The sequence below is a fragment of the Arachis duranensis genome, chromosome 10 (genome assembly GCF_000817695.3).
Source record: "Arachis duranensis cultivar V14167 chromosome 10, aradu.V14167.gnm2.J7QH, whole genome shotgun sequence".
Taxonomy (NCBI): Eukaryota; Viridiplantae; Streptophyta; class Magnoliopsida; order Fabales; family Fabaceae; genus Arachis; species Arachis duranensis.
This window is the reverse complement of record NC_029781.3, coordinates 83,271,808-83,286,083: the sequence shown is the minus strand read 5'-3', so window position 1 is coordinate 83,286,083 and position 14,276 is coordinate 83,271,808. Positions and strand designations below refer to the sequence as shown.

At 35.5% G+C, this 14,276-nt stretch overlaps 1 protein-coding gene across 1 annotated transcript; it reads left to right on the top strand.

Moving 5' to 3' along the window:
• The first annotated feature begins 283 nt into the window (after positions 1-283).
• LOC107470460 (CHD3-type chromatin-remodeling factor PICKLE) lies at positions 284-13,500 on the top strand. The gene is made up of 32 exons (XM_016089854.3): positions 284-361; positions 474-539; positions 2,061-2,228; positions 2,341-2,478; positions 2,575-2,729; positions 2,933-3,094; positions 3,283-3,530; positions 3,640-3,735; positions 4,039-4,175; positions 4,250-4,459; positions 4,590-4,697; positions 5,615-5,665; positions 5,749-5,848; positions 6,171-6,313; positions 6,420-6,523; positions 6,696-6,834; positions 6,929-7,098; positions 7,348-7,414; positions 7,490-7,612; positions 8,200-8,309; positions 8,386-8,467; positions 9,202-9,390; positions 10,001-10,151; positions 10,239-10,344; positions 10,437-10,511; positions 10,998-11,059; positions 11,139-11,215; positions 11,485-11,615; positions 11,875-12,247; positions 12,458-12,590; positions 12,852-12,922; positions 13,006-13,500. Exons 3-32 carry the CDS (start codon positions 2,082-2,084, stop codon positions 13,408-13,410), a joined length of 4,263 nt encoding a protein of 1,420 aa, XP_015945340.1. The 5' UTR covers positions 284-361; positions 474-539; positions 2,061-2,081; the 3' UTR covers positions 13,411-13,500.
• Positions 13,501-14,276: the final 776 nt, after the last annotated feature.

Sequence of the window (14,276 nt, the reverse complement as noted above, 5' to 3'; positions counted from 1 at the left end):
AACATTGTGTTTCAGTTTTATTTACGATCTAATAATGTATAATATATATTATAATATAGAAGCAAATATAAAATATTTGTATAAACTTTTATTTCATAAGAACGTAGTAAATTAGATTGTTATTTTCGGGGAGAAAAATGAAAAAGGAAGCACGTGAGCTTTCGTCATTACCATTTATTAATTAATACTATATACTATATTACTGATTATTAATTAATTTAAATAATTAAATAATAGTAATATATACGCTAATCGTATGCAATTTCTCCATCGAAAATTTCAGTGCATGTTTGGTTGATTATCCGGATTTTCTTGGATATAAAACAGACTCGTCGTGGCTGTTAATCTCGTCACTGTCCTTGTAAGTCTACCCTATTTCTTCCTCACCGCCTCTCATTATTTTTAATTTTAATCTTTTCTTTTATTTCTCATTTCTTCTTTCTTTTCTTTCTTTTTTCTTCCTCTCAACTCAGGTTTTGGGTTCCCGCGAAATTACGAAGCTCCACGAACCAGATCGCCGGAAAATCTTCCACTCCACGGTACGTCTCGCTCTGAATTCTCGTAGCACACTTCACCTCTATCACTCACAGCTACAAATTCAGCTGATTAACTTATAATTTCGTTTTCCCGTGAATTTGTTCTGGGAAATGTTGGATGCGTTTTTGCACGGTTTAGGGTTTCTGTCTTTGATTCGGTAAATGTGAAGTGTTTGTGACAGATGCACTTCATTTTCGCTAATAATTAACAATAGCGTGCTGATCTTCTACAATTTCTTGGTTGTTTCTCTGCGTGGCATTGTTTTAACGGCTATTACTCTTAAGGTTTCGTAGTTTTTTTCAAATTGTTGCGACTTGGAATACTCCATGAGCTTCTTAGCTTGAGCTTGGAACCATTTTGTTGGCATCTTGTTTCCACTGATTTTACTGTGCTGTAAATGTTGAACCACACTTGTTTTGAAATCTGGAACTGTGTGTGTTTATTCGAACAATGCTATTTGGTAAATATTTTTACTGGAGGAACATATAACCTTTCGGTTTGCAACCAACCACCACGGCAAAGGTAGAAATGCAGCAGGATAGAAAAGGAAATTGATTATTGACATAACTGCAGTGTCACAATATTCATTCTTATGGATTTCTTACCATTTACCAATGTGCATTTCCATCTTTAATTAGGTTTCGTTATATACTTGGTTATAAACTTGGTATGATGGCAATTCAATATAAGGTTTAAAAAAGGAATAAGAGGGAATGCTGGTCCAATTAGAGGAAGATTAGGGATTGTAAAGCTAAGATGGACTGAGCAAAGTGTAGTTAGGAAGGGAGTTAGAGAAACCGCCCATGTCTGATGTCATGCTTTGGTACTGGTGCTGAGCATATATGAGAACGTCCTGTGAGCATGGTTGTCAAAATTGCAAACTAGCACCTTATATCGCATGATTTTATGATGTCAATGTTCCCAATCCCAATTACAGGTACAAACTTGTTTCATAAGACCGACCTGGGATTGACAAGCTTGCATGTAATAATAGTGGCAGATGACCTGTTGGCAGGCCACCAATTTTTTATGGAACCCCAAAATGAGAGCAACACATCCTCAGGCCTGTTTTTGGTAGTTTGTCTCCCTTCTTGTTGTTGGGCATGGCTTTCCTTTGCCACCACCAATCTGAGTGTTGTAACGACTGTGTTACTGTTGCTATTCACATTGGATTTCCCAATCTGGTGGCACTGTCACAGGTTAGTTTGAAAATTTGTGGCTGGGATTTTCGTGGTGTGTGTGGATGTGTTATCTTCATGTCAGGTAACAACAAGATGGGATAGTGGGCAGCTGGTCCGTGCTGTTTCCGTTAGGAGAACTTTGGCAATTTTTCATACATAGACTCACCTGTGAATGGGAGTCAATTAAACCTGGTTCTTTTTCATACATTTGGTTCCTTTGTTTAATATTTCATTTCTAAAATGCCAATCTGCTCTGTCTTATTGTTTTGCTTTGGATGATTCTTCGTTCAAGGCTTGGGGTAGACTTAACAATGTGTTCTTTCTTCTTCCTGGTCACTTCAGGATTTCTAGTCTTGCAAGAACATGAGTAGCTTGGTTGAGAGGCTTCGTGTAAGATCAGAGCGCAAGCCAATTTATAATTTGGATGATTCTGATGATGATGCTGATTTTTTGCCGAGAAAACCTGGGACTACTCAGGAAACATTTGAGAGGATAGATAGAAGTGATGCAGTATGTTATTTGCTTCCGTTTTGCTTCAGCAATCATTGTTTTAATTCAGATTTATGTTGCTTGTCTACTTATTACCCTACCTTTATTTGATGTTTCTATTCCTTATCAATAGAAAGAAAATTTGTGTCAAGCCTGTGGAGAAAGTGACAATCTTCTGAACTGTGATACATGCACTTATTCTTACCATCCCAAGTGTTTAGTTCCACCAATTAAAGGTCCCATTCCAGACAACTGGAGGTGCCCTGAATGTGTAAGTGCTTATGCTTCATAATATATAATAATAGAATTATGGTTTACTAGCCTATGCTTGATCACAATACTCCTTTTCTTTTCTTCAAATTTTCAGGTTAGCCCACTCAATGATATTGATAAAATATTAGATTGTGAGATGCGCCCTACTGTAGCTGCTGATGATGATGCCACAAATTTAGGATCAAAGCAAATATTTGTGAAACAATACCTTGTTAAGTGGAAGGGACTCTCGTACTTGCACTGCACATGGTAAATCTGTGGGAGCTTATCCTACATTGTGTCTTAGTATCTAGTAAACATTTGGGGTGCTGATCATATTACATTCCATTCCCAACTTGTGCTCTTTTTTCTTTTTATATAAATTATTTATTATGCCTATTCTAAGGTTTGATTCATTGTTTTATTATTTTTGGGTATTTAAAATTTACCACCTGAGTATATTTTTTCTTTAGGGTTCCAGAGAAAGAGTTTGTGAAAGCTTTCAAGGCTTATCCCCGTTTAAGGACCAAAGTGAATAATTTCCATCGTCAAATGGCATCTGTCAATACTTCTGATGAAGACTTTGTTGCCATTCGACCTGAGTGGACTACAGTTGATCGAATACTTGCTTGCAGGTTGATCGAAAACGTTTTTCTGTATCTTATTCTCTTTTCCCATCTCTTTGCACTTGATGTATTTATTCTTGTCAAATGATTCTGTTATCATCTAATGACTTGTTAGCATCCAATTAATCAGCTTGTGCTTTAACATGTCAACAAATGCTTATTTTTTGGGGACTCTGTTTTTATATGATTTGGTACAGGGGTGTTGATGATGAGAAGGAATATCTTGTGAAATGGAAAGAGCTTCCATATGATGAATGCTATTGGGAGTTTGAGACAGATATTTCAGCATTTCAACCAGAAATAGAAAGATTCAATAAATTCCGGTCTAGATCCAGCAAACTTGCCTCCATGAAGCAAAGAAGCAGTATTAAGGATGATGTTGAATTGAAGAAACAGCAGAAGGAATTTCAACAGTTTGAACATAGCCCTGAGTTTCTTTCAGGCGGTATGCTTTATATTTTACGACAGATCAAATCTTGTGGACATAGTATATATTCTGTTTATTCCCTGTTTTGATGATAAAGATTGCCGGATTTGTTTTCACATTATTGAAGGTACGCTACATCCGTATCAGCTAGAAGGCTTGAACTTCTTGCGGTTCTCTTGGTCCAAGCAAACTCATGTTATACTGGCTGATGAAATGGGGCTTGGTATGTATTCTGTTTCTCTCTCTATTTCTTCCCCCCTCTTTTCAGGTTTTTAAAGTTAATAGGATAGCATCTCCTTCAAGGCAAAATATGCTCCAAGCCTCAAGAAGGGCTTGAAGTGGTACTTAGACAACCCTAAGCATGTCATACAAAGTGCTTTAATTTATACTAGCTGAACCAATCCTGTTGGGTTTATACTGTCCTTTTATGATTTCTCCCCTCCTGCTGCCTTGATTTGTAATTTTTTGCTGAAGTGTGTTATGGCACCATGGTGACCGAGAATTTTTTTTTTTTTTTCACATGTAGGCAAAACCATACAAAGTATTGCATTCTTAGCATCTCTTTTTGAAGAGGGTGTTTATCCACATTTGGTGGTTGCTCCACTTTCGACATTGCGGAACTGGGAACGTGAATTTGCAACATGGGCACCTCACATGAATGTCGTACGCATCATGGGTTTGAGTAGTATTGTTGCCGTTTATGCAATAACTCTTTTAATTGTATACTTGTTCTGCAGGTTATGTATGTTGGATCTGCCCAAGCCCGTTCTATCATAAGAGAGTATGAATTTTACTTCCCAAAGAAACAGAAGATCAAGAAAAAGAAATCTAGTCATATAAGTAGCGAAAGCAAGCAAGATAGGATTAAGTTTGATGTCCTTTTGACTTCATATGAGATGATCAACTATGACACAGTATCACTGAAAGCTATAAAATGGGAGTGCATGGTAAGATTCAATAACCCACGTCAGTATCAGAACGAGGGATATTAAGTTTGCATTTGACTCTATTAATTACCTTTTTTCGTCCTCTTGGTTTCTGCATGGTTCTGATCCCCTTATATCTGTGTATATCTAGATAGTTGATGAAGGACACCGTCTGAAAAATAAGGATTCAAAATTATTTTCTTCATTGAAGCAATATTCTAGCAGACATCGAGTGCTCTTAACTGGGACTCCTCTTCAGGTTTACTTTACATTGAGATGTTCTGCCATACATGTCCATTGCTTCTTTATTGGGTGATTATGTCCTATTTTTTGTATTGGTCAAACATGATGCTTTTGTATTATTGTTTGAGCTTGTTTTCTTTTTTTTGGTCTTTGGATACCAACTAATACCTAGAGTTCTATTTTATAGACCTGGGTTGTGTAAATTTTAGAGCATTGTTTAATTTTGAGTTCTACATATATTTTCTGAAATATAACAAGTATTTAGGCTTTCTTCAATTAAATTCTTGTTACCTTGATAATACCTGGTATTTTTGACATGACATTTTTTGTTTTTGGCTTTACCATGTAGTGGGGTGTTTGTGAATAGCTATGGTATAGGAGTGTTTCAAACATAATATTATTTTATGTTACTAATTTACTTTGAAATATAGACAAGGGCAAATCTACATGCTGCTATTGAGAGGTTGTATCTTTTATGATAAAATGTGCACTGCAATTCATATCTTCATTTATATATCAACTATAAGCAACTTTAAAGTCAAATTCTACTGCCAATAAGCGTACTTGTATCCATAAAGTATCCATCGAAAATAATATCTGAAGTCAAATGATGGAAAGACAGATTGTATTTTGTTTCTATGTCAATCTCGTGACTCAGAGACTGAGTTGAAATTTTGTATTTCTGGCTGCCTAGAACATCATATTTGTGCAAATTTATGCTCTTGGAAGATGTCAGCATTGTTCCTGTAGTATTCGCTTTGCTTCCCAAAATGTTGTGTTGGTTGTTCCTTTTCATTTCTAATTATACAAGTACACTAAACTACTGTTCTATGAATATTTACTTATCAAGTAATGCATTGTGGTTTCATGTGTTGATTTTTTCTATTGGAAGTTGAAATGAACTTATGGTGCAACTTGTCTGATGCATTTCAGAACAACCTTGACGAACTTTTTATGCTTATGCACTTCCTTGATGCTGGGAAGGTTAGTCAGCTTATCCACAAATAAGATGTTGAACTTTCTTGTGAAAGTTAAGGATATCTTATGACCTTTTTGACTTCTGGCAGTTTGGAAGTTTAGAGGAGTTCCAGGAAGAGTTTAAGGATATCAATCAAGAGGAACAAATTTCAAGGCTTCATAAAATGTTGGCCCCTCATCTGCTACGAAGTATTCCTCTTAATCTTGAACAACTTTGCAAATTTGCTTAATTTTCTTGTCTAGGTCACTATGCAGTGTCAATACTTGCAATGTGGCATTGTGATTACTAGTATTGTTTGGCCTGATGCCTATCCCTAAGTTAAAGTACATGGGGCTGCTTTGGATTCAGATTACTTGACATGGTGGTTGTAATTTTGGCATCCATTGAAATTTCAAGTGGGTTCTCAGAGGCATTGTTGTTCAGCAATTCATACATTAAACCAAGTTATGGTAATCTTGTTAAAAATGCGTATTCCTGAGTTGTTGATTCAAGTTTTTGATGCCTCTGCAGGAGTAAAGAAAGATGTCATGAAGGAATTACCTCCTAAAAAGGAGCTTATTTTACGTGTGGATTTGAGCAGCAAACAGAAAGAATACTATAAGGCAATTTTAACCCGTAATTATCAGATTTTAACTCGTCGTGGTGGTGCACAAGTAAGATTTGTTCTATAACGAGCCTACTGTTTTAGTTTATTCTTAATCATAGCTTTACTCGGAAAGAGCCAAAACGTATTGTTTTTGTACTTTTTTTTTGAATCAGATTTCTCTTATCAATGTTGTTATGGAACTTCGTAAACTCTGTTGTCACCCGTACATGCTAGAGGGAGTTGAACCAGAAATTGACGATCCAAAAGAGGCATTCAGGTTAAAAGGCACTATATTAATGTTCTAAAGTTGTTAGCTTCTGTAGTTATAATGAAGATTTTGTTATCATGTTGAAGGGCACTATATTAATATCGATAATTATGTAAGTTCTTTATCAACTGTATTATCCTGTTGCACTATTTTAGCTTTTCTTTTCTTTTCTTTTCACCAGACAACTTCTGGAAACATCGGGGAAGTTGCAATTGGTGGACAAGATGATGGTGAAGCTTAAAGAACAAGGACATAGAGTCCTCATATATTCCCAATTTCAACACATGCTGGACTTGCTTGAAGATTACTGTTCTTACAAGGTTGACATAAGTTTTTATTCTTCGATATAAACCTAATGGTTTCCAACCTTTATTATTTGTTATACTTAGTTCATTTTACCCCCTTCTAAACCAGAATTGGCAGTATGAACGGATAGATGGCAAAGTTGGTGGAGCTGAAAGACAAGTAAGGATAGATCGTTTTAATGCGAAAAATTCTTCAAGATTTTGCTTTCTTCTCTCTACTAGAGCTGGTGGATTGGGGATAAACCTTGCAACTGCTGACACGGTTATTATATATGACAGGTGAACCTTTAATTTCATGTTATCGTGTTGAATAATAGTTTGATGAAATAGATATTAATTGATTGTCCAGAAAACAAGTTTTACCGTCTTGTGTTAGAAATATATTTTCAATATCTCCCCCAATTACAGATACAATTTTCAATTCATTTGCATTTTCTTTTTGGCAAACAAATGAGAGAATAGCTGCAATCTAATGGTTACAATCCTCATGCTGATTTATAATTCATTTGATCAACTGTCTTTCTACAGTGATTGGAATCCTCATGCTGACTTACAAGCTATGGCTAGAGCTCATCGTCTTGGACAAACTAACAAGGTTTTGAGTTATTTCATTGATACATAGTTGGTTATTATGTTGACTTTCTATTTCATAGCAGTTCTGGCATTGTAGGTGCTGATTTATAGGCTTATAACACGAGGAACCATTGAAGAAAGGATGATGCAGATGACAAAGAAGAAAATGGTGTTGGAGCACCTGGTTGTAGGGAGGTTAAAGGCTCAAAACATCAACCAGGTAATACTATTAAAGCCAAATGGTAATAGTTACCAGTCTCATTGGTAGTTCAAACTGAGTTGGTGATGTTTTCTTGTTTCAGATGATCTTATTTTAAATAATTTTTAATTGTACTTATTTGATTATTCTATTAAAAATTTCAGAAATGGATGGTGACTTGTAGTTAAGCAACTTGAACCCAATACAATTATAGTTTTTTTTTCAATTCATGTATGCTCTGCTCTTTTGTATTGTTCACATCTTGTTTATATATTATATATTATATCTTCCAATTGGGATATTGATAGCTTCTTTGTATGCTCCAACACGAGCAAATTATTTGATTTTACTTCTAACTAAGTCAAATGGAAGAGAGCATGAATATCTTGTTTGGCTCTCATTTGATGCCCCCCTTCTTTGATATTTGTTATCCCTTTTTTTTTTCACTTGAACAAAATTTCTTGTCCTATAAAGTGAAGAAGCCTTTAATATGCAACGGGGCTTTTGGTATGGATATGAATTTTAGGATACATTGAATGTTTAGAGCATAATCAAGAATAGTCTTATCAAAGATTCGACAGTAACTTTTGATTGTTACTTGTTCTTAGGAAGAATTGGATGACATCATAAGGTATGGGTCAAAGGAGTTATTTGCTGATGAAAATGATGAAGCAGGAAAATCTCGCCAGATCCATTATGATGCTGCTGCTATTGATAGGTAATCAACACTACTTCTCAATCATAAAATAACAATTTACTTTGCATTATATTTCATGTGTATTTCTTCAAAATAGATTGCTGAATCGTGATCAAGCTGGAGATGAAGAGGCTACCGTGGATGATGAAGATGATGATGGGTTTTTGAAGAATTTTAAGGTCAATACTATAATTTACATATAATATATATTTGTGTGCTTCATGTTTTCTCTTCCTAGATGAATGTGGATTTAAAACTGGATTGATTTGTCCCGAAAAGGATTTACTACCATTTTACATTTTGGATTAATTTGTTTGTTTTCCAAAGTGTTACTATGATGAAATGTTATTCTTGGTCTAATAACATGAATGCATAAGTATTTGCCTTTGGAATTTGCGGCTGTCAATGTAATGGTTATATGTGTTCTTGTGGATCCTCAATTGTTCAATTTTCTCTCTGAATTGCACACATTTTTTTGTGGCTAAAGATTTCTGCTTGCTCTTCTTTATCAACATATCTTTTTTTTTTTATTGCATATTCATTCCTGAGATGAATTTTCTCTTTCATGAGCCACTTAAAAAGTCTAAATTAAATGTTGAATATCAAAATTAAAATAGCTATTGTTAACAATGTGTAGCTATAGAAATGAACAACTAATACTTCTTTTATGACAAATTTTATGAAACACATGGAGTGTCTACTCAGGAGTACAAGTGTAACGATTGGTTTATTCAAAAGAAAACATGTTTTAAAAGTACTACTTATGTCAGGATTGGGGAACATTTGTGATTGGGAAAGTGCTAGTAGTTCTTTTCATTGAGCACTCTGCTTCAATTACGTTTTTCGGACTCCACAAAATCTGTTTATCATCATGCTGATCTGGTTTTCTGTTTGGATGGGCTGAATTGGTTAGGTGGCAAATTTTGAGTATATTGATGAAATTGAGGCTGCAGCAGAGGAGGCCGCACAAAAACGTGCAATGGAGACTATGAACAATTCAGAAAGAGCACATTACTGGGAGGAGTTGTTAAAAGATAAATATCAAGAGCATAAAGTTGAGGAGTTTAGTGCATTGGGCAAAGGGAAGCGAAACCGCAAGCTGGTATGTGACTTTGGTGTTGACGCAACACTATATTTTTTGTATTAGTTTGCAAAGGAAAGAATACCTGTTTTTGCTGTTTCTGCGTTTGTCTGAGATAACATTCAGCACTGCCAATATCTATTTTGTTTCTCCAAATATTGTTTTCTACCATAATACTTCCTATGGCAATTGTTACCTCCATCTTCTTTCCCCCTATTCCATGGAAAGGGATCAAATCCACTTACAATAAATAAAAACTTCTACCAAATTTTTGAAGTTTGACCACTTATTTTATTTTTTATGTTAGGGTTAAAGATCATTTGTTGAAATCAAACGATTTTAATGATAGGAAATGGTCACTTGGTGAAAATTTAATACTAAATTTTAATAACCAGCTTTTCTCATCAATACATTTCTCTATTCTTTTCCGCAATACTATGTTGGGCACCAAAACTCTTTTAAAATTGATATAATTATATTACACAACTATGATCAATGATCATGGATGAGAAGTGGATTCCCTACTTGTTAATAATCATTCACTTCAGTTCATTCTCCCATGGTTTCCTTGTCTCCCCCCCCTTCCTTCAATTTTGTTAGTGAAGTATCTATCATTGCATGGCTCCCCCAGATGGTATCTGTAGAGGAGGATGACCTTGCCGGCCTGGAAGATGTAAGTTCTGATGGTGAAGATGACAACTATGAAGCAGAGCTTACCGATGGTGAATCAAATTCAGCCGGTGCTACTACTGTTAGAAGGCCTTATAAAAAGAAAATTCGAGGTCTGTATCAATATTTATGGATTTGATTTTCTTAATTTAGATTATCAGTCCTTGATTATGGTGCATGTCCCTTCAAATTATGAGCAGCTGATAGCGGTGAGCCACTTCCTCTGATGGAAGGTGAAGGGAAATCGTTCAGAGTACTTGGTTTCAATCAAAATCAGAGGGCTGCATTTGTGCAAATTTTGATGAGGTTGCTTGTCATTTTGTGCGTGTGTTGTATAAAGGCTTTTCCTTGGCAATATCTCTGGTATATCTCACTGTGTGTGACTCTGTCTATTACAGGTTTGGGGTTGGTGAATTCGATTGGAAGGAGTTTACTTCCCGCATGAAACAGAAGACTTACCAAGAAATCAAAGAGTATTATTATTATAATGTTTCTTTGGATACTGCTAAGATTAACATTACATTTTTGGATTTCATGCAATTGATCTTGTGTATGCTCCAGTTGATAAGTGGTAGCTTGTAATCAATTGGTGTGTGGATTAACTATTTCCTTTGGTAAATCTTCCACGATATATTCCTGGCTTCTTGTAGCTGTCACTATGACTTTGGCTTTCCAGTACCCTCTCACTTTTCGGGGGTTTCCGAGGAAATCCCTGACCTTCCAACTTTATTTGGGTTCTCCCTCAGTACCATACGTGCTTTCTAAATGGCAATTTATCTTCTGTTGGCATGTTAGATTGTAGGCATGAGCTTATTTTGTTGCTGGATGGGCAATCGGAATTTGCTTTGCAATAAATAATGCTATATGTTATGATGTCATTTTTAAAGAGTGTTCAATAATTTTACTTTTTGTCTCAATTTATGTCGCACCTTAAGTCATTATTTTCCCCCATTTTACAGTTATGGAACTCTTTTCTTGTCTCATATTGCTGAAGATATTACTGATTCATCTACATTCAGTGGTACGATTTATGTCTCTCATTTTTCCTTTTCAACCATGTCTTCTGTCTCCTAATCTTTCTTTGATGTACTCTCCTGTAGATGGTGTTCCCAAAGAGGGACTGCGAATACAAGATGTACTTGTAAGGATTGCACTTTTGCTCCTGATAAGGGACAAAGTAAGTTTTGAATGGATTTTCTGAATTCCAACTGCTTGTCATTGGTATAATACATTTTGCTCCCACTCTTGGAAAATGCTGAAAGCATTTTCAGGATTGTTTGAAGTGGAAGACTATGGTGTCTACGATAATTAGAATTTTGTTTTTGTTATGTGTTGCAAGCTTGTTGGGTTGGGGTCCTGACACTTGATGTGGTTTTTGAGGTGATATTGATATTAAGCTAGCTGATGATTTGTCTTTTTTCACCACTTGGGGACTTGTAATGACAGGTAAAGTCTGCATCACGAAACCTTGGAACGCCACTGTTTTCGGATGACATCTTACTACGCTATCCAGGACTGAAGGGTGGAAAGATATGGAAGGAGGAGCATGATTTAGTTTTATTACGAGCTGTATTGAAGTATGTCTTCTGATATATGTATTGTTTCATTTAATAATTCAAGAAATAGTAGCATAATGTTGGCTTTCAAAAATTTGTGTGCCCCCAGTTATGTATCTTTGTCTACCTTGTGTTTATATCTGGGATATCAATTTCTTCTGCTTTGTGTCATTTCTATGATTTCTTGTGTATTATCGATGATATGTCTTTTTGTTGTTAATAACCTCTGTGGAATACATTTTTGAAGTATTCACTGTAACATACATATTTTCTATTTAAGGCATGGGTACGGGAAATGGCAGTCTATTGTTGACGATAAGGATATCAGAATTCAGGAGCTTATCTGTCAGGAGTTGAATCTTCCTATCATAAATTTACCAGTAGCAGGGCAACTTGGTTCGCAGCTGCAAAATGGCACGAATTTGTTAAATACAGAAGTTCCCAACAACCAATCCAGGGAAAATGGTGGGACGGATGTTACAGCTGATGCTGCACAAGGTTCCGGTGAAGCTAAGAACCAAACACAGTTATATCAAGACTCCAACATATTTTATCATTTTAGAGACATGCAGAGGAGACAGGTTGAGTTCATAAAAAAGAGGGTGCTTCTCTTGGAAAAGGGTCTCAATGCTGAGTACCAGAAAGAATACTTTGTGAGTATACTATTGTTCTGTAGTTTGATATCTTCTTTTAATACTTAATTTTCTTCTATTTGGACTGCAGACAATTCAAGCTAGTAACATATGCTCTTGCTTATACAGTTTACTGGTGTTCTTTGAACAACAATATAAAATGCATCATTTACCCCTGAAAGGTTTGTATGACTCGCCTGTGGGCCTAACTTCTCATCTTGAACTTTGTAGGGTGATCCAAAAGCAAATGAAGTGGCAACTGAAGAACCTAAAAGTGAACCCAAGGCTACAAACTTTCCAAGCTATAAATTAGGGGACACCGACACCCAGATGACTGATCAACTGCCTCGACTAAAAGCAATAAGTACGTGTTTATTGTTGTTCATCAGATACTAATGCCATGCTGATACAAGGAGGAAGGAGGAAGTTTTGCATACTCCAAGAGTATTTCATCTAGACAACTAGAAATATGATGTGGAGCACACAAGTTGAATCTGTGTGTGTCATATTAATGTTAGAGCAAATTCTGGACTGTTGGAGTATGCAAGAATGTTCCGATGTTCTGTCATTCTGTTTAGTTTTGATTATTTTAATTTAAGTGTACTCGTATTGCCATTTTCTCCAGCTGCAGAGGAAACTTCACTTGCTTGTGATAATGATCCAAATCGATCAGAATTGGTTCACCTTTACAATAAGGTAAACATTTTGTCCATCATTCATGAGTAGTAGTGGTTGAAGATAGTATTACTGCAACATCGTTCTTTCCTCTTTATTGGCAGATGTGCAAGGTAGTGGAGGAAAACCCCATTGACAGAGTTAGAGCATCCTTGGCTCGAGAATCAGCTGATGTGAATGTTACGAAGAATTTTCCGCCACTGGAAACCATTTGTGAAGATATGCACAGAATTTTAACACCCACACAACCAGATCAAACCGCCACTGACAAGTCAAAATTGCATTCAGATGACTGCAAAGTGGATAACACTGTTGACAATGAGAGTAGAGATATGGAAATAGAATTAGATTCTGCAAAAGAAGGCCGCACAAACCTGGGAAAGGAGAATGGTCAGTCCCCAATTCTTCCGGGGAAGCAGGATGATATAGAAATGGATGAAAGTAAGATTGACGGGTTGAATGATAACACAGAAAAATCTGATGCTGGGGTCGTTGTATTGGAAGATTAGTTGCAATGCCTCTAGTCGGATATTGTTGTACCTTGTAACACTCTTCATCAACATTATTAAACTCCTTACAAATGAAATAGATTTAAAACAGTATTGTGCCCTTTTGATTTACTTAGGAAGTTTAAACAAAAATGATGTATGTTTAGAAATATTCAAAAGAAACGAGTTTAAAAGAGTATCGTTGTTTAGATGTGTTAAAATGAATTTTAGAAATATATATCATTTATTTGAAAATAGCAATTTTTTATTTTTATTTATTTTTATAAATTTTAAATTTTTTATTGAAATAGTAGTTATTTTATATCATTATTATTTTGTCATTTCAGTAAAAAAGATTTAACTGCAGTCTACTCTCTGTAAAGTACAGAAGTCACCTTAATGCAAAAGTTAATTTCATATTCAATGTTAACGGCCCTATAGGCAATAAGGCACCTCATGCTCAAATATACTTGGAATAGTTTACGACACGGTTCACATGAAGCTGTTAATTTTGACAACGCAATTAGGATACCAAAAGTATGTAATTTTTTTTTAATATTAAAATTATGTAAAATTTTGGCTAAAAAATTTTAATACGAAGAAAAGATGTGAGTTTTTGCTGGAAATGGAGTTTTTTTGGTGTATATAGCAGGTGCAAGTATAATACGCAGGTTACGTGCTGACTCAGCACGTATGTAGCATGCTAGACATGTGTCCAAATCCAGAGCAACACGCACCCTGCATGTTGGACATGTGTCAAACGATGGTTAGATGACATTGCAACACGTAATTTGCCTCTGCCTATAAAATCCAAAACTCGTTATCATTTTACTGCACTACGAGAGAGGTGTTTTTCTACACTGTTGGTGTAATGGAGGACATTGCAA